Below are 24426 nucleotides of genomic sequence, written 5' to 3'. Positions count from 1 at the left end.
AGAACGCAATGCCATCCACAGCCTCAGAAACCACCCTGACATTATCATCAAAGAGGCTGATAAAGGAGGTGCTGTTGTCATCATGAACAGGTCTGACTACCAGAAGGAGGCTGCCGGACAACTCTCCAATACCAAATTCTACAGGCCACTTTCCTCAGATCCCACTGAGGAATACACTAAGAAACTGCACCATCTACTCAGGACACTCCCTACACTAACACAGGAACAAATCAACATACCCTTAGAGCCCCGACCGGGGTTATTCTATCTACTACCTAAGATCCACAAACCTGGAAATCCTGGACGCCCCATCATCTCGGGCATTGGCACTCTCACTGAAGGACTGTCTGGATATATGGACTCCCTACTCAGACCCTACACCACCAGCACTCCCAGCTATCTCCGTGACACCACAGATTTCCTGAGAAAACTACAATGCATTGGTGACCTCCCAGAAAACACCATCCTAGCCACCATGGATGTCGAGGCTCTCTACACAAACATCCCACACACAGATGGAATACAAGCTGTCAGGAACAGTATCCCTGATGATGACACAGCACAACTTATTGCTGAGCTCTGTGACTTTATCCTCACGCACAATTATTTCAAATTTGGTGACAATATATACCTCCAGACCAGTGGCACCGCTATGGGCACCCGCATGGCCCCACAATATGCCAACATTTTTATGGCTGACCTGGAACAACGCTTCCTCAGCTCTCGTCCACTCATGCCCCTTCTCTACCTACGCTACATTGATGACATCTTCATCATCTGGACCCATGGGAAGGAGACCCTGGAAGAATTCCACCATGATTTCAACAGCTTCCACCCCACTATCAACCTCAGCCTGGACCAATCTACACAGGAGGTCCACTTCCTAGACACCACCGTACAAATAAGCGATGGCCACATTAACACCACCCTATACCAAAAACCCACCGACCGCTACACCTACCTTCATTCCTCCAGCTTCCACCCCAGTCACACCACACGATCCATCGTCTACAGCCAAGCACTGAGGTACAATCGCATCTGCTCCAACCCCTCAGACAGAGACCAACATCTACAAGATCTTCACCAAGCATTCTCAAAACTACGATACCCACACAAGGAAATAAAGAAACAAATCAACAGAGCCAGACATGTACCCAGAAGCCTCCTGCTACAAGACAGGCCCAAAAAAGAAACCAACAGAACTTCACTGGCCATCACCTACAGTCCTCAGCTTAAACCTCTCCAATGCATCATCAGTGATCTACAACCCATCCTGGACAGTGATCCCTCACTTTCACAGACCTTGGGAGGCAGGCCAGTCCTCGCCCACAGACAACCCGCCAACCTTAAGCATATTCTCACCAGCAACCACGCACCACACCATAACAACTCTAACTCAGGAACCAACCCATGCAACAAACCTCGATGCCAACTCTGCCCACATATCTACACCAGCAACACCATCACAGGACCTAACCAGATCAGCTACAACATCACCGGCTCATTCACCTGCACGTCCACCAATGTTATATATGCCATCATATGGCAGCAATGTCCCTCTGCTATGTACATTGGCCAAACTGGACAGTCACTGCGCAAGAGGATAAATGGACACAAGTCAGATATCAGGAATGGCAATATACAAAAACCTGTAGGAGAACACTTCAACCTCCCTGGCCACACAATAGCAGATGTAAAGGTAGCCATCTTACAGCAAAAAAACTTCAGGACCAGACTCCAAAGAGAAACTGCTGAGCTCCAGTTCATTTGCAAATTTGACACCATCAGATCAGGATTAAACAAAGACTGTGAATGGCTTTCCAACTACAGAAGCAGTTTCTCGTCCCTTGGTGTTCACACCTCAACTGTTAGCAGAGCACCTCACCCTCCCTGATTGAACTAACCTCGTTATCTCCATACTGATTTATACCTGCCTCTGGAGATTTCCATTACTTGCATCTGAAGAAGTGAGGTTCTTACCCACGAAAGCTTATGCTCCCAATACTTCTGTTAGTCTTAAAGGTGCCACAGGACCCTCTGTTGCTTTTTACAGATTCAGACTAACACGGCTACCCCTCTGATACTATCTCTAGGAAAGTGTTTTCTACTGAAAGCCCCATGACCTTCCCCCACCTCCCAGGTGGTCTTTGGACTCTGCTCTCAGCTGGTAGCCGAAGCCTGGGCAGTTTCGGACCCTGCTCCCAGTTCAGAGCCAAGGTGAGAAGCCACAGCAGCCCCCTGCCCACTCCCTGTCGGGAGCTGGGCAGCCTTCTCAATTTCACGGTTTGGCCCTGAATTGACAAGGCTGCTCAGCTCCGGGCATGGAGTGGCCAGTGGAAGCCTAGAAGCCGGGGCAGCTGGACCCTGCTCCCTGGTGGTGAGAAGTCCCAGGCAGCTTCCCCCAACTCCTGGTGGGGCATGAGGGGCTGAGAAGCCCCAGGCAACTTCCCCCCGCTCCCAGCAGGAAACAGGAGGGGCAAGAAGCCCTGGACAGCTTCTCCCGCTCTCTGCGGGGAATGGGGAGCAGAGGTGGGGGGCAGCCCTCTGGGAGCCCAGGAGCCTGTGGGGCAGCCAGGTTCCCGGCAGGGAGCCGCTAGCAGAGTTGAGAGACTTGGCTCTCAGCTCCCCACACTGCCCTCTTTGGTTGGTGGAAGCGCTCCTGGTAAGGACACGCATCACCGACCCAAGGAGGGTAGTGTGGACATACACTATCACAGTAATTACTGTAGTGGCTGTAAGTCGACCTAATTTAGGTCTGTAGTGTAGACATACCCCTAGGTCTGTTCTACACTACAGTGTTAGGTTGAATTTAGCCGCGTAGGTTGATTTAAAAATGAATGCATCCACACAACCAACCCCGTTCCGTCGACCTAAAGGGCTCTTAAAATTAACTTCTGTACTCCTCCCCGGCGAGGGGAGTAGCGCTAAAATTGACTTTGCTGGGTTGAATTTGGGGTTGTGCGGATGCAAATCGATGGTATTGGCCTTCAGGAGCTATTCCAGAGTGCTCCATTGTGACTGCTCTGGACAGCACTTTGAACTTCGATGCACTAGCCAGGTACACAGGAAAAGCCCCGGGAACTGTTTGGTCAGTATGGCAAACTCAGCAGCACAGGTGACCATGCAGTCCCCCCAGAATCATAGAGCGCAGAATGTTTCTACGCGCCCCCTATCATCTCCGTCCCTGAGGTTATCGCAGATTAGAAGGCAAAAAAAATGCACTTGCGATGACATGTTTTTTGAGCTCATGCAGTCCTCCCGCACTGACAGGGCACAGCTTAATGCATGGAGGCATTCAATGGCAGAGGCCAAGAAAGAATTAAGTGAGCATGAAGAGCGGAGGCAGGACGCAATGCTGAGGCTAATGGGGGAGCAAACAGACATGATGAAGCATCTGTTGGGGGGGCAAAAGGACATGATGAAGCGTCTGTTGGCGCTGCAGGAAAGCCAACAAGAGTACAGACCCCTGCTGCATCCACTGTATAACCGCCTACCCTTCTCCCCATGTTCCATAGCCTCCTCATCCAGATGCCCAAGAACGTGGGGGAGGCTCCGGGCACCCAGCCACTCCACTGCAGAGGATGGCCCAAGCAACAGAAGGCTGTCATTCAAACAGTTTGATTTTTAGTTTGGCTACAATAAGCAATGTGGCCTTGTCCTTCCCTCCTTGTCCATTAGCTCTTTTTTTTTTAATTAATAAAGAAAGAATGCATGGTTTCAAAACAATAGTTACTTTATTTCGAAGTGGGGAGGGTGGTTGGCTTACAAGGAATTAAAATCAACAAAGGGGGTGGGTTTGCATCAAGGAGAAACACACACAACTGTCACACCATAGACTGGCCAGTCATGAAACTGGTTTTCAAAGCCTCTCTGATGCGCAGCATGCCTTGCTGTGCTCTTCTAATCGCCCTGGTGCAAAACGACATGCCATGGTAGTGAGAACACACTCCGCCAACTTAATGCGCTTAGTGTGGCCATATGCAATCGACTGTATAAAATCAATTTCTAAAAATCGACTTCTATAAAATTGACCTAATTTCGTAGTGTAGACATACCCTTAGTTAAGCTAAATAGATTGAGCTCTTTGAGTCAATCACTACGAGGCATGCTTTCTAATCCTTTAATTATTCTCATGGCTCTTCTCTGAACCCTCTCCAATTTAGCACCACCCTTTTTGAATTGTGGACACCACAACTGGACACAGTATTCCAGCAATGGCTGCACCAGAGCCAGGAACAGAGGTAAAATAACTTCTCTGCTCCTATTTTATATTCCTCTGTTTATGCATCCCAGAATCACAATAGCTCTTTTGGTCACTGTGTCACACTGGGAACTCATGTTCAGCTGATTATCCACCACGACCCCCAAATCTTTTTCAGAGTCACTGCTTCTCAGGATAGAGTCCCCCATCCTGTAAACATGTTCTTTGTTCTTTGGTGTGCTCAGAAGAGTGGGGACTTGACAACTGAAGCACCATGTCCTTGGCAAAGTGTGAGACTTCCCAGAGTCACTATGAATTGTAGGGCTTCACTAGGGGAAGCCCTAGGGAGTGACAACAGCTATAGGCTAACAGCTGCAAAACATAGGAGAGAAAGAAGAACTAGGTGGAAGAAGAAGGAGGCAACCAAAGGAGTCCTGGACTTATAGAAGAGTTTGGTTTGAGGGATGGGTGAAGGTTCATGCTTCTGGTTGTATAAGTTTTCCCATCTTTAGTAGCAAATGGATTCCCTATGCTCATATCTTCCTTAAGGGTAAGTTTTCAGAGTATTGCACAAGGCTTCAGTTGTGTGATTCCTGTAATAAGCAGCAAAACAGCACTGCTAAAACCCCGCACAACCCTTGGAAACCTTGTCGCCGATGGTCAGACTTGTCCACAGGAGGGTAGATGGGCCCCTAACTCTCTTATACAGGCAAAATTGTAATTGAATTCAATGGGCAGTTTGCCTGAGGAAGGACTGCAAGGTTTCCCTATGAAGGTTTACCTCTACCGCCAGCCCCCACCCCGTGAGCAACCCGTTGCAAATGTCAGGGGCTAGCTGTGTTAGTCTGTGTCCACAAAAACACACTGGACTCTTTGATGTTGCAATTGGATGCTCCTCCCCTGCTTGCACAGAAGAAGCCACAACGGGGACACCACAGAAGTTACTGCTGCTTTTAGCAGTGAAGACCCACCGTATTACTGACATGATGTCACTGAGGTTTAAACTCATGTAGGAGACTAAAGTCTGGATTCTCTGCTGTCTCCAGTTTCCACTGGTGCAACTGTGGGCAGTGGGAACCACAACGTTGAGGCTCCTTGATCCTGAGGCTGGTTCTATATGAGTCCCAGCCATGGACAGCCTGAGGGCTGCTCTTTTCTACATTGGTTGGCTATGGCCCCCAAACTGGGGCTTGCTGAAGTGCAACCTCACTCTGCCCCAATACTGGGGGATACACACGGGTGGCATATTTGCCCACCCACACCACACCAGCTCTACACCCAGTTGGGCTTCCTATACACTTGGGGAATCGTCAGTTGAGAAATCCCACCAGAATTCAGTCAGAGCAGTGACAGGGGGATGGAGTGGGGCAGAGAATCTGGCCCCAAACAGACAATGTAGCAATGGAGGCTGGATGCTGGGCTGTAACAAAAATGGACAAGGCTGCCCAGAAATTTAGCTTAAATTCTCACCTATTTGCTCCTTTCCAGGCTTCATAACAGAGGGAGCACGGGGCGCTGAATAAGGATGATTTTGAAAGTCAGTGGGCATTTGGGGGTCTAATGACCAGCTGTACCTTTGAAAATCTTCCCCTTAGCTTCTGGTGACAATGGGATTTAAGTACACAACCCCCCTTGCTGCATGAAGGAAGCTAAGCTATGCAGGGGGAGTGTGAACCAGCTGGAGTGAAGCAGTAATTCATCACCTGAGCAAATTATTACTGTACCTCATCCTTGCCTGTTCCCCTGTTATTCTTGGTCAACCCTTTGCTGGGGCAGGGACTTTAAATGTTTGCAAAGCATCTAACATGGTATAAAACCAACACAAATAATAATGGATTCCACTGGTTCAAGGAGACACACTTGTCTGTAAGAACAAAGTTCACAGTCCCAGGCATGAGAATAACCAAGGCCCCTCTCTCAAGGCTGAGCTGGAGTTTTCCAGCTGTCAAAGCCTAGATTTTGTCGGGAAGTCCTGGGAATTTCTATGAGCTTTGGAAGCAGTTAGTCCTCTGGCCCTTAGAGACTGGATTTGATGTAGGAACGACTGGATGAAATTCTATTGTCCGTGCTATGCAAGAGCAGATTGTGATTCCTTCTGGTCTTAGAATTTATGAATGCCATACATTTCCCACAATGGGATCTCCAGCCTGGGCCAGCTGCCTCTTAACCTGCTCCTGCCTCCTAGGAACACAGCACTGTTTGGGTAACATTAACATTCCAAAGAGGTGCATTAGATACAACTAAAATCATTTGTTGTGCCGTGTGGGTTTCAGTTGCATCTGTAGGGTGTCAGTGAGAACTGTCAACCTTCTGTGGTTTCCATCAGCAGACCATCTTCCCTTTCATGTATAGGAAAGCGACTGCTTGGCACCAGGGGTCCTTTGTGATCCCTTGCTGGGGCAGTAGCTACATAGTAACCAAACTCCTTTCAAGGGATTGAAAAGGGTGAGGACCAGTCCCATTTCCCCAACACACCCATCCACTGAGCTTCTGCAAAAAACGTGTATATTCTTATACTCCGCCAACTCTTGTTTAACTCTGATACTTGTTTAACTCAGCCGTCCTTGGCAGCCCACCTCCCTGCAGCCGAACAGCCATGGGCTTGGCTCAGATAATTAATTAAAGTGAGTCCCCATGGCCGCTTCTGTTATTTGGAGGAAGTCATCCTGTATCTTGGCAGCAGAAACCTCCATTGTCTCCTGGGCTTTCATATTGGCTTTGCTTCTAGTACACTACAGCCCCTGCTGGGCTGCTACACTGCACTGACATTACAACGAAAGGACTGCAATGTTAGCATGTACCTGATATAATGAGAAGCCCAATAGGTGTTTTTCCAACAGGCAAGCCAGGAGTTAAAAGTAGCAGTCCAATGTAGGATGCAAAATCAATGATAGACCTTGCCTGATGTTAATGGCTCAGCTTTACAGTCAGTATCTAATCATAAAGGACTTGAACCACAGGCAGGCACTAATCTGGCTGGAACAGTGAAAAAAGACCACTAACTTGCCCAGTTCATCTGTGTATTCATAGCTGAAATACTAATGTGATGTAATAGTTACAGCCATCAATCTCTCTTGGGTCTGCCAACAATCCACAGATCGTTAAATATAAATGCTTGTTAAGGTGAAAGTAGTTTGGGAGGGGGTAGAGACATAAATTGTGTCTGAAATAAGCCCTAACACTTTCCCTGGTAAAGAAAAAAAGGTTCTAACATTTTTTTAAACAGTACTTGAGTTTAACCTGATAATTAATGTTGGCAGGATGTAACCACAGGGGTTTTTGCTACTCAGTAGGGGCAGTGCTGTGGAAGTCTACAGAAACAAGGACAATTTTCTCCAGCTGATTCAGCAAGAGTATTGAAGAGCCCATTTGATTTTTCATTAATGACCCAAATAAAGTCACTAGATGCAATGCCAAGCTCCAGAAAGTCATGAAGAAAATGGGAAGGTGGCAAACTTGGGCAAAAAAGATTTCTCTCTTCTCATCAACACCTGGCTTCACTTGATTCCATAGTTTTCAACTCACTCTTTCTCCCATCCATTAAAAACATCAAAAGCCTATGGTACAATCATCTAGGTCTATAGATACAACCACAAATGCAAGGATAGCGTCAACAGCCTGTCTTCAAATGTGACATTTTCTTTAGGTATCCATTTTCCCTATGTGGAAAGATTCCCCCATCTGTCAAAATTCTTTATGCTGTCACTGGCCTCCAGCATGATATTTTCAACCTTCAAGCTGTTATCCCTCCTCCCTCCTTTTAAAATAATTGAAACAGTTTTTTTCTATTACATAGGGCCCTCATTTGGGAGTCAGGAGACCTGGATTCTCCCACTGATCTGCTTTCTGACTTTAGGCAAGTCAGATCACTTCTCCCTGTCTATCACACCTTTCTACCTTTCATTTGTCTTGCCTATTTAAGTGCTGTTGAACTGATCTCACTTTTCATATAAAAGTGGCTTAGCCCAGCCTCAGTGGCTTTTGATTTTACTGTAGCACCAGTCACTGAAAGAGATGCTTGGTAGGTATTGGTGAGTCTATGGTCCGGCTAGGCTACAGTTCAGCTGTCGCCTACCTCGCTGCAGGTTTGCACGTACTCCACTGAAAAGCATGCAGAAATAAGTAGTAATCAAATCCAATTGGATGAAACAGAGCCATCTGCTGTGTATCTCTGGGATCAGAAGCGAGAGAATACACTATATTTACAAAACAAGTGTCACTGAGGTTGCTTGTTTGGTTCTTTAAATACATTTTTCAGAAACACTGATGTCAGTGCTGCAGCAGAAAACCCGGAGATAAATGTTAACCCCATGATGAGAAACAGGTCTGTCATCTTATTGATGAAAACCATAAGCAGTAAAAAGCAAGTAAAAACACTATACCAGCCAGTTAATTGATTGTGATTGCTGTAGTTTTCCATTTACTGGAATATTTGGCTTTTGAACAGAAATGTCGCTGTTGCATCAGAAAAGAGCCTTCATTGTCCACTCCCCAGGAAGATGGGCATTTTAACATCATCTCCGGCACTTAAGATGCCAATCTTCTAAAGTAACTAGTAGTAACATTGCCCCATCACCTCTCAGTCTGTGCCTGGTAGGTAGGATAACCTTTTCTCACATATGCAATTGGAAGGGGTAGCAGGTATTGGAGGATTTCACTAAGTAACATCCTAGCTGATATTTCATTATGAGCCTCATAGAAGCCCTTGGAAACCATTCTGTTCATAGTCTTTAAATTTTCTAAGTCCCCATTTCCTTCATTATATTTTGAGGTAGATCTTTGTTCTACATAGAAATACCCCAGCCATCTGCCTAGCACTAGTGCTGTAACGGTCATCCCCACAAACCAGGGGGAGGCAGATGCGATCTTTGCTTCTGACCACTTTTCACACTCTCTACTGCGAAGGGAGGCTACAGAGCTCGATCCCTTTTTGGTGAAAGTTCAGGGTGAGGCATGTTCTACTCCATTGTTCCCTGACAGGCCATGGATATGATGCATTGGGTCTGAGGCAGGAAGTGAAAGATCTTGCCAAGATCTCCCTTGAAATTAAACAGCAACAAAAGAAAGCTAACTTTACTATTCAGTGCTTAACCACATAGCTGGACTTGGGGGTGATGTCTTAAGCAAGAGGGTTAAAACATCTGTTGCAATAAGAAAGTAACAGCATTCGAAGAATTGGCCCAAAGGGTGTATCTGCGTGTCTCCCTTTGCAGGATCGGGGTCTTAGAGACCAAGATTGGGCTTTTACTCCTGTGGTATGTCCCTCATTTTAAAAAGTGAGGATTTTTTCCAACAGAAATGGGCTTCAGTCAAAAGCCTGGATTCAAAAACTCCACACCCCACCCACCAGCCAAGAGTGTGAGAGAAATCTCGATCAGCCTCTAAAAAAATAATGGCAATGAAAAGCCAGGCTGTAACAGTTTCAATATGCAAAGTAGCTGGGATTTCCCTCTGCTGCTTGGGCTGGAACAGCTTGCCAGTGAATAGCATCAGCTTGCAACATGTTGCTTTTAATTTCACTTTTAACGATAACAAAACTGCTTTAGGGCCACAAATTTTATATATAGATATATGTAAGATTACAAATGTAAGTTCAGGTTACTGTGTTTGCAATTTAAAGGTAAATAAAACGCTATTAGCAAGAGAAGTGACTCCGCAGTTTATCATACACTAAACAGAAACATTACCTTCTATATGTTAAAAATAATCTTAAAACCTTATTAAATATAATGGCAAAGGGAAAGATAACAGTGGTCTGAAGATCAGATTATCTGGGGTTGATTTCTGGCTCCACAGCTTATCATACTTGCTATGTGTCTTTCCTGTCTGTAATATTGGAGTAACAACACCTTATTTAGAGTGGAGGCTTGATGATACTTTGTTTAATGTTTGTAAAGTGTTTGGTGATGCTTGGATGGAAAATACTATAGAATGGGGGTAGACAAACTTTTTGGCTCGAGGGCCACATCTGGGAATAGAAATTGTATGGCGGACCATGATTGCTCACAAAATTGGGGTTGGGGTGTGGCAGGGAGTCAGGGCTCTGGCTGGGGGCACGGGCTCTGGGGTGGAGCCAGAAATGAGGAGTCCAGGGTTCAGGACTGGGCTCCAGGGCAGGGCTCCAGCTGGATGTGAGGGCTCAGGGAGTGGCAGGGGATGAGGAGTTTGGGGTGCAGGAGGGTGCTCTGGGCTGGGATCGAGTGGTTCAGAGGGTGGGAGGGGGATCAGGGCTGGGGCAGGAGGTTGGGGCACGGGGAGAGGCTCAGGGGTGCAGGCTCCGAGCAGCGCTTACTTCAAGCGGCTCCTGGAAGCAGCAGCATGTCCCTTTTCTGGCTCCTAAGAGGAGGCATGGCCAGTTGGCTCTGCATGCTTCCCCGTCTGAAAGCACCACCTCTGCAGCTCCCATTGGCTGCGGTTCCCAGCCAATGGGAGCTGCAGGGGCGGCGCTTGAGGCAGGGGCAGCATCCAGAACTGAGCCCCCCTGGCTGCCCCTACATGTAGAAGCCAGAGGGGAGCCATGCCGCTGCTACCTGGAGCTGTGTGGCGTGGCTCCCGACCCTGCTCCCTGGCTGGAGTGTTGGAGCAGGACCCTGCTGCTGCTTCTGGGAGCCGCGTGGAGCAGCTCCTGACCCTGCGCCGTGGCTGGAGCTCCGGAGCGGGGCAAGCCCCAGACCCCGCTCCCCAGCGGAAGCTTGAGGGCCGGCTTAAAATGGCTGGTAGGCCTGGCCCGCGTCCCGTAGTTTTCCCACCCCTGCTGTAGAAGGAGAAAGTATTAAAATCCATAATCAAATACACAAATACTGCATTTAAGGATCAACATTCAGAATAACCACAATGTATTAAACTGATAGAGTTAATAAAGATTAAGTTTCCTGATGTGTGTTGATATTTATTCAGAACTTTCCATAGGGAATTCGCTTTTAAAAAATGGCATGAGATGGCCCATGATTTGCAACGGGAAATAAGAAACCATAAGTAATTTTCAGTATTGCTTTTATACCAGGTTATTGCCACCAAGCTGACCTGCTTTTGATCAACTGCCGCACAACATTTCTTAATGCCCTTTGATGCATTTCTTGTAAATCAATCCTGATAATTCCTGTTTATGTTAGGTGCTGGCTGCTGATAAAGCCAGCACCTGCACAAATCACTAACATAAATGAGAATTGATTCTGGCACTGTGAACGTCACTGCGGGAGTCATGCTGGTGAACTATTTCCTTCTCAAGCTGTCATTGGACCGCAGGATCAGTAGTATCTTTGACCTTGATGAATGAGTGATTGTAACTTTCACAAGGGAATAATTAACAGCCAGCCCAGAGTCAGATTTATGCCAATAGAACTTCTAGTGTTTTGAGTGAAGGAAGATCTTACACAGCCATTGGTAAGCAGTTCCAATTGTTAATTACACTTGCTGTTAAAAAAAGTGTACTCTAATTCCAGTTTTAATATTTCTAGCTTCAACTTCCAGCCACTGGACCCTGGTCCATACTTAAAATTTATATCAACCTAGTTAGGTCGCTCAGGAATGTGAAAAATTCACACCCCCAAGAGTTGTAGTTCAGCTGAGCTAACCCCCAGTGTAGACACAGCTAGGCCAACAGAAGAATTCTTCCGTCAACCTAGCTACAGGTGCTCAGGGATGTGGATTACCTACAGCGATGGAAAAACCCCTTTGGTCAATGTAGGAAGTGTCTACACTGCGGGACTAGAGTGGCATAATTGCAGTACCATATCTGTGCCACTGAAGTGCCTGTAGCGGAGACATGCTCTGGGTTTTGTTATGCTTTCATCTGCTTCTCCAGATGTTGGTACTTATGGACCAGGATCAAGTTTCACCAACGCTGAATGCAGAAGTAACAGCACCTGCTTACTCCTATTTAATATTCCCCGTTTATCTGTCTGAGGAATGTATTGATTTTTTTATCTACAAGATTGCACAAGGCGCTCCTATTCAGTTAGTTAACTTCAGTGACCCCCTGTCGCTGCAACTATGCTTTCATGTGAAAGTCTTTATTTTGTTGCAGATTACTTTGGCTTGATAAAAGCACCTAGCCTATTTTAATAAGATTGATTTAGGATAATTAGAATGTTTAAGGGTAATATATGCACTTTCCTTGAGGATGTTAAAAGTGTCACCAATAATTTACTGCTACTGCATTGATAGAGATTGCTACAGCGACTGTTGCGTGGCTGATCAGGCAATAACAGTATTTCTGTTTTTCCACCATTGTTTAGATTGTAAACATTTTGGTGTAGGGACTATCTTTTACTAAATATTAGTACAACACTAATACAATGGGGCCCAAATCTCATTTGGGGCCTCTAAGAGCTTCTATAATATTAATGACTACCGTAGATAATGTTTCTGCAAAAACAATATACAGTGGAAGTTGTTAATTCCCACAAAAAATTGGTCTTTTCTCCCCACCTCTCAGTAAAGATTTTATAGTAGAGGCAGTCATGAGTTTATTAAAGCTTGATCCAATTCCCAAGGAAGCTTACAGCAATCTCTCAAGCGACTTCAATGGGGGCTGGACGGGGCCTTTAAATAAGTCTACTTATTTTTACCAAAATATGTGAAATCTCCCATGGAAATCTGTCATGGCCCTTAGAATCCTTGTGGCAGAAGATGCCTCAGATTCTTTCTCTGCTTCCTTCCTATTTGTTAATGATTTATTCAGTGCATAGTGAGAAAAGCTTCCTAACATTTCCTAAAAATAATTGTTTTCAAGCACAGATCATTTGTTTTAATGTGTATAACATGAGGAAGACACCAGAATAATCCTTATAGAGCATCCTCTTTACAATACAAGTCTTCAAAAAGATGACAACATAGCAGAGATTAGATAATGCCAGTACAAATCCAGCCTCTAGGCCAAATCGAGCCATGATTTGGATGAAACAAATACCTTTTGAAGGTATAAAGAACAATTTACATTTAACATTTAAAGTCTTGAAGGAAGCCTGTTCAGTCTTCCATTTTTACATGCAAGCCCCATTGCTCCTTGAATTGCAGGAGATATGGTTCTTGGTCTACTGATGGCTCATCAGATGCCTGCCTCTTACAGAGTTTGGACAAAAGCCCCTCTTTAGCAGGCTGATCACACACTTCATGCTCAAATACTTCTTCATGTGCATCACTCTCAAAACTGGACAAAGTAGGTATATAAAGTCTTCCAGTACGAGGATCCCAATCTATTAATATGGTCTGTTCATCCTCCTCTTCTACCTCCATTGTCCCAGTTTGGTCTTGGAGGCTCTGTGTTATTGTTCTTAACTGGGGACAGTAAGACTGTCCTATTTTTTCAGTACCCAAATCAAGCTGTGGATCATCCAGTAGTTCCTTTGGTGCAGCAGCCTCCTCCTCCCAATTGAGTTCTTTTAGTTTCTGCACCGAACACATGTCTGTAACCCGCACATCAAGCTGGGGACAGTATGACTGTCCCATTTTATTGTCAGCGAAATCCCTCAAAGTGATCTGTGGCTCATCTAGCAGTTTTCTTGGTGCAGAAGACTTCTCTGCCAAACCACATTCTTTTAGCTTTTGCACAGGAAAAAGGTCTGCAGGCCTCACATCAAGTTCATACTCTACAACCCCTTCATTCCTTTGACCCAAAGCAGAGTGGAATCCATGTTGGCATATCCCATATCGCTCAGAGTCAGGTAAAATTTTCACATCTTCAGAAGTATCAACCATGTGTTTCACTTCCAGTGCCCTTTTCAGAGGCTTATCATCGACTCTGCTTTCGTCATGAATGGAACTGCAACTGTGGCTGGTCCTGCCTATTAAATTAACGGTTTCCTGGGAAGTCTTGTACTCACCCATCATATTAATAGTGATGAAGTTAACCACTATTTTTTCAGAGGGGATAAAAACCCTTTCATCACATTTATTGGTGTAGTGCAATACCTGGAATAGAAAGACATTTTGATTTAAAAAAAATACAAGCAATACCATCTAATTGCAACTTATTTGGCATCTATTTTTAAAATGTACCATTAGGTCCCATCTGGTCAGGGTTCAAGAGGAGAGGAAGGGAGAAGTACAAAATGGCCCACTCTCTTTAAGCAGCGACAAGAGGAGCTGTAAATCCATTGGTAGGGTCATTCAGAAAGCTTCCATCTTAAGGCAAAGTTCGCAGTGCATTCAGTAATCAGGCTTACCTTCACATTGGAAGTTTTGGTTTCAAACACAGGACTGAGAGTCCAGAGGTTTGTGTTCTACTTTCGGCCATGCCACAGAGTGCATTTGTGACCCTGGGGCAAGTTACTTCACCCTCTATGCACCTCCATTTGTAAAATGGGGATATCACTAGTTACCTACTCCTCACAGAAGTTGTGCGTGTCATAATTTGCTTGTTAGCATTTGCAAGGTGATCCAAGATCTTCCGATGGAAAATATTACAGGATTGCAAAGTACTAGTTAAATAATAGCTGTACTTAGGTTTTTTCCAGTTTGAGAGATATTACTGGTGTCTACCAGCAATCCTCATTTTAAGTACAAAGAACCTCTCTCCAATCAGCAGACCCTTTCAAATGCAGTAAGTGCAGCCACTGTAAATAAAATACGCCCAGGGTGAAAAAAAAACCCCAAACCAGAAACCATGAAGCTGCCTTTTTTATTGTTAAAGTGTAGCACTTTAATGCTCAGTAAAATGAGAGACTAATACCACTAATCTGAGAAAGGTGTAGTGTAGCACGAAAGCTGTTCCAGAAAGTTCTCCTAATGCTCTTCAGTTCTGACTTGAAACATCTTGGTTATTCTACCTCCCCATGGCTGGAGACTCCCAATCAGGAGAGGAGTTTGCAGATGTGGCAAAATGGTGGTTGAGATATGGACTAATTTTCACTTGTTACTTAAGTCATGATTTTAACTCAGATGTCGAGAGGTGGAGGTTGGAGAAGATGTACCTTCATGGGGTCTGGCCACAGCAGCAACTCTGAACTCCCCTGAGTGCAAAGGCTGCCCTACGCTAGTGACAATGCCAGTTCTGGTCTCCCCAGATGAAACTAGCTCCATATCAGAGGAAGGGAGTGGCCCAGTGATGGTCCAAAACCAGCACAATGGTTGCACTGCCCCATGGTTTTTGAAAGTATCGCACCCTCCTGAGGCACAATCCCTGCAAGAACTCTTGTAAGATGCTGCACCTACAGCACCAACCCTGCCATGATGCTGTAGGTTTAATCCCATCATTCTCTCTACCTCCTTCAAACCCTCCATGCCATCCTCTGTCACGGAGAGAGAGTTAACATCACAAATGAGAGCTGGTCCACACTGCAAAGGTAGGTTGGCTTAACTATGTGGCTCAGGCCTGTGAAAAATTTCCCACCCTGTGAGATGTAGTTAAGACAACCTAAACCCTGTGAAGACACCGCTAGTTGACGGAAGAATTCTTCTGTTGACCTAGTTACCATCTCTCGCAGAGGTGGATTTACTACAACAATGCAAGAACCCCCCTGTCGCTGTAGTACGTGTCTACACTACGGTGCAACTGCAGCTGTGCTGCCATAGCATTTCTAGTGTAGACATACTCTGAGTAAGGTATTTTTTTATGATGGTGCATCAGTGTTTGTGCAACTTGCTGTGCAATATCTAGGAGATAAAGTTCTTCTTTTAGGGATTAGAAATGAAACCTCCCACACCGCACCCTATTCTTTTAAAGATATTTTCTTTAAAAAATTGTTAATGTAATAAAATGAAAGAGAAAAACTTGTAAATGTTTTTACATACATCTTTGGGCTATCTAATTAGTAGTACAGTTGGATGCTAGTAGAATAATATACAAAAGCAGATCTAACTGAGATTGTACTGTATTTGAAATATACTAAAATTGAAAGTTAAGTAATGTGCCCAGTGCAGACAGGCTAAATCCTCCAGAAACATAATTAAACAATGAACTGGAGTAATATCTAGTAATAGTCCAAGACAGCATCACTATTTAATTTGGTCTTGACTTTTTGCATTTTTAATTCTCTCCTCTATTTGGTGATGATCTAATTAATAATTTTTGCTCATTGAATCCTCTCCATAGATCTCCCTGGGTAAATATAGAAATCTTGCCCGCTTACTAATGGCATTTGCCTCAGTGCACCTTAGTCCTTGCTTATAGCAATGACCCTTTCCAAGACTAAGAATAGTTCCATTTTGATGTTCAGTAACTTTGGGCATCTTTTTAGGAAAGACTGCCAGGCAGTCATGCCTAACACAGGCACAGCTGTTAATATAGGAAATACAGAAGAATGAGTAAAATTAACACCCAGCATGTGATGCTCTTTTCTTGATATGAGTGGGACTTAAGGCACTGATCCTGCAATATGTGGCATGCAGGCAGGCTGTAACGCTCACATGGAGGCTTAGTGAATTCAATGGGGCTCTGCATAGGTGCAGTGTAAATGGCAGGACTGGGTCCTTAGTGAGTAAATGAGGAGCACTTACCAGGTTAGCCGGATGCTTTTGCTTGCTGACATGAATATACCTGTGCACATAATAGCCTGCCATAGACATAATGAGGCCTGTTAAAATGATGGGCAGAATACATCCAAATACGATTGTTATAGTCTGCTCTACTGTTGGGTCTGTTAATAAAACAGAAGTTATTGCATTATGTAGTTTACTTCTTAATATTACGAGCTGTCCCAGGCACCTGTCACACTGCTGTCTAGATGGAGGATGTGAGTGTGCTGCATTCAGGGATTTCTGGCATCTGTAGGGGATGAAAATGGTGACATTTGACCCAGAAACCAAATTTTGATAATACCACTTGTCTTTGCAGGTGGAACTAGCTAACCTAACTCACCCTCACTGTGAGAAAAATGCCTACTGAAAGAACAGTTTTAATCCTGATTTCTCTCGGATACTGAACCCCTTTTCTTCCGAGAAAGGATTGTTTTACCCAAAGACCTCAGCATCATGCAGCAGAGCTGAACAGTCTGCTGTGTTTCCTGCTGCTATTGGTGTAGGCATACTCCTGAATGCTCTGGATTTGAAGACTGGTGGGTAAGGAGGGAGAGAGAAAGAGCGTGCACGCTCACAAACGGATTCCAGAATCCATTAAACTGCAACAAAGACCATAGGCTACCGGGAGAAAGAGAATAGAAGTTGATGAGCTTTATGCCCTGAGGAACAGCCTGCTCACAGATGAAGTCATGTCATGTGAGTCCCAGTCAGTAGGACCACGTGTGTTTTGCAGCCAGGGAAAAACATTTTTGGAGATTCTTCATCAGTACAATGGATCAAAATCTGGTGGGGGAAGAGAGAAAGGGAAACTTTCCAAAATCAGGACTGCCTCTTTCATTTGGCACCCTAGGCAGTTCTTACCTGCACCTAATCTAGAATTTTCCCTGTTTTAGCAAGACATATAACTGTGATAATCTCAAACTCCGATCTAAATTTCATTCTCTTCTCATGTTGCAGATTTGTACATACCTTTCAGAGTAGCAATGCAATGTTCTTTAGAAAATCCACTGAGCAAAAGTGGTGTTGTAACATATGTCTGTACATTGACACAGTAAACTGTATTGGATTCCAACCGGGGCACAACCAGTGTATTGTTTTTAATAGAGAAGACCCACTAGAAAAAAGAAGATGATAACTTTTATTTAGAGCCTACCCTAAAACACAGATGATGGATTTTATTAAAACAAACAAAAACAACTTGGAAAGAGCAACATTCTAACTATTATCGTGAGGTAGACCATGAATCCTAAATTATTTCCATTTTTCTGAACACTAATGAAAACAGAATTAGTTATTACATTACCTCATCTGAGCATTTTACCTTCTATTTAATGTAATATTCTGTAACGTTACTGACCAATTCCCCCTTTACAGAAAGGAGAGAAAATGGAACACTACTAGCATATACTCAGATGGATATTGCGATATACAAGAAACATCTCTCTGGTCTTTCTGTAGGGCGTCCTAACAAGGTCCAATAAGGTTACATTTAGTTTTCATTTTAGGTAAACTCATTGAGGCCAACCCCGCTTTTACCAGAGTTAATGAGAGTTTTAACTCTGACTTAAATAGGAACAGAATGAAGCCCTCTCACTTCTCTATGGGCCTGGAAAGCTGGACCATTATTGAACAGCACTGGTGGAGTCCCACTATGTTAAAAAAGCAAACTGTGACGTCAGAGAAAAAAGGCTGCCAAGAATGTCTAGCCATAGTTCATCTGTGGAATAACTGCAGCTTTTAGGCATTTTAAAGAAATAGCATTATATTAATATGGAGCAGCTGATAGGGTAGTATAAAGAGTCATGGGTGTAGATTGGTAACCGTAGTCATGAATGGTGAATCCACAAGTGAATTATGCAGGACAGCTCAAATGAGTATTAATAGAACCTTCACACTACACCTTTTATTCTCTACGTGCCACACTTTACAGGAAGACTGTTTAAGACACGTGTTCAAGTTTTACAATACATTTTTTTAAATTAGGATAAGAGTTTGTTAAACTCTGCTTGTTAAACTAGGTGCCCAATCTTGGAGGCAAATTAAAAATAGTGAGTACATTTAAAACAGCCGCAAAAGAGATCTAAAAATAACTTTCCTATATATAAAAAGAACAGGAGTACTTGTGGCACCTTAGAGACTAACAAATTTATTAGAGCATAAGCTTTCGTGGACTACAGCCCACTTCTTCGGATGCATCCGAAGAAGTGGGCTGTAGTCCACGAAAGCTTATGCTCTAATAAATTTGTTAGTCTCTAAGGTGCCACAAGTACTCCTGTTCTTTTTGCGGATACAGACTAACACGGCTGCTACTCTGTTTCCTATATATAAAATTGTTATAGCATCAATGGCCAATATTTTGGCACTTTGAAGGGCTTGCACCTAATGATGTCCCCTTCGAAAGTTGGGCATCTCCCCTCTCCAATGATATAATGCACCTGTTTCCAGCCCTGCAAAACCGTGAGAAATTGGACCTCGCCAGTAACTAAATTTGCTTATCCTGCACTTCACGGCATTGTACTTTGGAAGAGGTGTGCGCGTGTGTGTGTGTGTGTGTGTGTGTGTGTGTGTGTAGAGAAGGGGGGGGGGTAGAAATATTTTTATAGCAAGTCATTGTTTTTTCTTATGTGCCTGCTTGAAGCTGCTCCATGATTTGGAATATTAGATTGAATCGGGTGAGATGGATTGGTGGGCAGTGTTCAGATGTGGTGGTCAAAGGATGTGGTTTATCACACAAGTTTTACAACCAGATGTGTGGCATTGTGACGGTGTGGACTAGGCCCAGAGGGAGGCCTCAGGGTCCTGCCACACTTGTCCCAGGAAAAGAGCAGTGGAGAGGTCCTCCAAGCAGGCTAGAGTGGCTGCAGGGAAAGCAGCCAATCAGGGCTCAGGAGGGCCCTATAAAAAGGAGCTGTAGCGGCAGAGACAGACAGTTTCCTGCTGGAGTTAGAGAAGTGCAGATGGTGCTCCTGGCTGGTTAAAGGAAACTGCAGGACAACAGACAGCTCAGTGGTAGTATGGACTGGAGAGCTCCTGGCTGGCTGCTAGGCCAGAGCTTAGAAGAGCCCTGAGCTAAGGGTAAGGCATCAGTGAAGGGTGGGGCTGCAGGGAAGTGGCCCAAGGAATTGAAGGCAGTTTTGCTAAGGGGACGTGGTAGTGCACAGCTGCTATTCTTAGGGTCCCTGGGCTGGGGGCCTGGAGTAGTGGATGGGCAAAAGGCCTACATTTGGACAGCAGTAAGCCCCCAGAAGGAGGTAAATTGTCAGGAGGCCCAGGTGGAGAGCTAGGACCAGAACAGAATAAAAGAGCAAAACAATTGTCTCTGAGGAGGAAGCCCTGGGGGTACGGCCTGATACCAGGACCAGGACTGGTTTAAAAAAAAGAAGATGCACGTGGCCAGAAAGGGGCATCAGCGAGAGGTGGGTGCCATGCCTTTACAGGCATGTGGAGAATTATATTTCAATAAATGTGTTAGCATATAAGCCTGTTTGTCAGCCTGAGATAGAATTTTGGGTTTGACTTTTTGATATTCTTATATCTTGTACTACTCTGTGTGAAGAACAAATACACTGTGTGTTGCATTTCCCACAACCAGATGGGGCTTTTGGTACAATGAGAAGAAATAAGGGATAGAGCAGTTAAAGTATTACAGGATATGGTGGGAGTGTAATACATGAGCGTACACTGGAAGGCTGCCTGGCTCTTCTCTCAAGGCAAGGTCAAGCAACCAGTTGGGAGGGGCCAGTGGGAATTGTGGGGGGGAAGGTATAAAACCCTAAAAGACCAAAGAAATGCCTGTCCCTGACCTTAGCACAACCTGCACTTCGGACATCTGGTCTTCCGCTTTCGGTCTGCGTGACAAGAACCAGGGGAGAGGGTGAAAGAAAAGTGAAGTAAACCAGCCATGCTATTACTTACAGTGCAAGTTCCATAAACATGTGAAAAGATTTAATATGTACTGTTCTATTGCCTTTTCAAGCTTACCCTTTTCTTTGTTTTTTTGTTGAGTACAGACACATTATATTGCAGGCCAGAGTAGACTTGATACAAAGATATAGATTCCTCTTCAGGGGTTCTTTTCCATTTCTCAGGAGCAGTCAGAACTATTGATATGGATTTTTCAGTGGAAGACACAGTAACTGCTGGTGGATCAATTTTAGCTGGAAAGATAAGTTTATACACTTGCATAAAGCAATTTCAGACAGCAAAGGTAAATTTGATATGACTACTATGATATTAAAATTGCCTAAACTGTGGATGATATTAAGTTTCATTATAGATTTTGGGGACTTAACTGTAACTTAGAATAATTCCTTTTATATTGTTAGAAATGCATTATCTGGATAAGCAACTAAGCCTTAATATCAACAGTGTGGATACTACTGGATTGGGAGTTTGGGTTAGGAATCCTTGTGCCTAGCAGACTAAAAAGCCTTGACATTTACGATTTGACTTATGTCAATGTGCATAAGATTTCAGCTTACTAAAATGAGCTAAGTGACTAGGAATTTCTGGAGAGCACTCAGATTGTCTGTCTGGCGCAGATGAGAGACATGACACTATACGTTATTGTTATGGACGCTGCCTGGTTAGTAGGAGCTATAATGTAAAAGTATTATTCGGGACTGCAGAACATTTTTTCTTCTTAACGTGTTCTCCAAACCATACATGCACTGTTGCCAGCTTTTCAAGTAGAGTGAAGTATTACCATACCTTCAAACACTGTTCACCTGTTATTCAACACATAGTAGATATATTTCCAAACATACTTAATATGCAATTGGCATAGAAACTCAAATTCTTATCAGATACACTCCAACTAGTTCTGTCAATAGCAAAAACAGTTTTGACATGCTAGGAAATAAAAGTTTCTTCCTTTGCACTTGAGGGTGAGCATGCAATGTTAATGTTTCATGATGTAATCACAGCTATGAACCCCTAACTTTATTGTCTTTCCTTACTATCAGTGAGAGGATTGAACCGTGCAGTTTCTGTCCATCTGGAACAGTTGCCATTGAAAAAGGCTTTTACACTTGCATAGTATTGGTCTTCGTGGTTATATGTTTCGTTGGAGAGGTCACACCATCTTCTACTGATGTTCTTGCATTCTGACTTTTTAATCCATTTACCGATGCCGTATCTGCATGAGAGAGAAGAGCGAGCTGAACAAGAACCATGGCCAGAAACATAGTAGTCACCTGGTAAACTGCACATATGAAGAACAGAACTTTCTGCTCCCAAATCTCAGGCAGCTACCATTTGTATTGATGGAGATTTCCCAGTAGTGGGTTGTAATTACGAAGGGTTTACATCTTCTTTATAAAGAACAGGAGTACTTGTGGCACCTTAGAGACTAACAAATTTATTAGAGCATAAGCTTTCGTGGGCTACAACCCACTTCTTTGGATGCATATAGAGTGAAACATATATTGAGGAGAAATATATACACACGTACAGAGAGCATGAACAGGTGGGAGTTGTCTTACCAACTCTGAGAGGCCAATTAAGTAAGAGAAAAAAACTTTTGAAGTGATAATCAAGGTAGCTCAGTACAGACAGTTTGATAAGAAGCAAGTGTGAGAATACTTACAAGGGGAGATAGATTCAATGTTTGTAATGGCTCAGCCATTCCCAGTCCTTATTTAATCCTGAGTTGATTGTGTCTAGTTTGCATATCAATTCCAGCTCAGCAGTCTCTCCTTGGAGTCTGTTTTTGAAGTTTTTCTGTTTTAAGATAGCCACCCGCAGATCTGTCATAGAATGACCAGACAGGTTAAAGTGTTCTCCCACTTTAGAGTTGGTAAGACAACTCCCACCTGTTCATGCTCTCTGTATGTGTGTATATATTTCTCCTCAATATATGTTTCACTCTATATGCATCCGAAGAAGTGGGTTGTAGCCCACGAAAGCTTATGCTCTAATAAATTTGTTAGTCTCTAAGGTGCCACAAGTACTCCTGTTCTTTTTGAGGATACAGACCAAGGGTACATCTACACTACAGGGGGGAGTCGATTTAAGATACGCAAATTCAGCTACGTGAATAGCGTAGCTGAATTCGACGTATCGCAGCCGACTTACCCCGCTGTGAGGACGGCGGCAAAATCGACTTCTGCGGCTTTCTGTCGACGGCGCTTACTCCCACCTCCGCTGGTGGAGTAAGAGCGTTGATTCGGGGATTGATTGTTGCGTCCCAACGGGACGCGATAAATCGATCCCCGAGAGGTCGATTTCTACCCGCCGATTCAGGAAGGTAGTGTAGACCTAGCCTAACACGGCTTCTACCCTGAAATCTTCTTTATAAATCAGTGCAATACAATTACTTACCTGCCATCCACCAGAGGGCAGTAGCGAACATGCACACTAGTTTACGAGCTATATTCCAGAGATGTAATTAAGGGTGTGTCATTGCTCCCCTGACAAAATCTCTATTTTAAGGGGTTATCATTTGGATGCAAAACACATAAGAGATCTGTTTATATGACTATAAAGTTCTGCTCCTTGGGTCCTGTTTGTCAGTCTGGTTGGGCCATTTTGTTCCCAAAACCGGGCTTAGCCAACCACTTGAGGATCTCACTACTCTGAGGGAATGCTGATGCTACGAAGGCCCAGACTCAAAAAGGTACTTAAATGTCTAAATGCCAGATTTAAGTGCCAAAGTCTGTTTTAGGCGGAGATTCACAAAACTCCCACCAAACCCTGTAGGTGCCTAAACTGACTCAGTGCTTCAATTTTCAGGGTAAAAGTTCCCTGGGTGCCTATGTTTCGGCCTTCGAGCACACACACTACCACATTCCTCTAGGCATCCAGATGCCCATTTGAGAGGCTGCCTACCAGATCGGGTCCCATTCAAAAATCTGGCTGCTGGAGGAGCTTATGGAGCTGGCCTTGCAACTTTTAGCACGTGGTTAGTGGTTTTTCCTGTGGCAGCTTTGGGGCTGGAGCACCCACAGGGAAAAAAAAAAAGGTGGGTGCTTAGGACCCACTGGCAGCCGCCCTATCAATGCCTCTCCCTCTCCCCAGCACCTCCTGCTTGCCGGCAGACCCCGCTGATCTGTGCCGCCCCCTCCCTCCCAGAGCCTACTCCTCCCTCCCAGCGCCTACCGCAGATCAGCTGTTTTGTGACGTCAGGAGATGCTGGGAGGGGCGGAGGGGGGAGCAAGGGTGCAGCTTGCTCGGGGAGGGGGCGGAACTGGGCAGGGAAGTGGTAGGAAGAGGAGGGCTGGGGGTGGAGCAGGGGTAGGAAGAAGCAGGGTGGGGCATTGGAGGAAGGGGTGGAGTGGGGGCGGAGCCAGGAGAGCACTCCCGGCAGATTAGAAACTCGGTGCCTATTCCCAGGTTCAATTCCACACCTCAGACAGAGGGGGGGAGAGGATTTGAACTTGGGTCTCCAATCTCTCTAACCATTAAGCTCTGGCATCTTCTGATAGGGATCTCTGTCAGTCTCTCCTGTTGAAGCTCTTCCACATATTTAAAGAGCCACTGGGCTGGGGGGGGAGGGGGGAGAGAATGGCTGTAGCCTGGTGAGCATCACAACACCTAAATATCTTAGTTACTCTAGCTATGCTATCCCTCCAGCTAGCACAGAAAGCCAGGCCAAAGGAAAAGGGGCATGGCATGGATTCTCCTATGCCTGGTTGCTGGAACAACTTCTGGAAGCCTTTAGCAAAAGGCTTAAGTACAGCAACTTGCAGGTGGTCTGAATTTGGTTTCATGTTATGACAAAGTTATTACAGTAAGAAAGGGGTAAAGTCACTTAGTAGCGCGGGGTA

At 44.7% G+C, this 24426-nt stretch overlaps 1 protein-coding gene across 2 annotated transcripts in view; it reads right to left on the bottom strand.

Annotated features, from left to right (window-relative positions):
• Positions 1-12935: 12935 nt before the first annotated feature.
• Positions 12936-24426, bottom strand: part of IL20RA (interleukin 20 receptor subunit alpha) — a 35871-nt gene continuing 24380 nt past the window's right edge. For both annotated transcript variants that reach the window (XM_054023995.1, XM_054023994.1), the window contains exons 3-7: positions 21619-21797; positions 20642-20817; positions 17630-17774; positions 16640-16779; positions 12936-14113 (exon numbers count right to left, since the gene is read on the bottom strand). In XM_054023995.1, the coding sequence (XP_053879970.1) occupies positions 13172-14113; positions 16640-16779; positions 17630-17774; positions 20642-20817; positions 21619-21797 (1582 nt within the window). In that variant the 3' untranslated portion in view covers positions 12936-13171. The remainder of the gene's footprint in view (positions 14114-16639; positions 16780-17629; positions 17775-20641; positions 20818-21618; positions 21798-24426) is intronic.

Source organism: Malaclemys terrapin, chromosome 3 (assembly GCF_027887155.1).
Source record: "Malaclemys terrapin pileata isolate rMalTer1 chromosome 3, rMalTer1.hap1, whole genome shotgun sequence".
NCBI lineage: Eukaryota > Metazoa > Chordata > Testudines > Emydidae > Malaclemys > Malaclemys terrapin.
The sequence above is the reverse complement of the archived record's forward strand: the minus strand, read 5'-3'. Positions and strand labels throughout refer to the sequence as shown.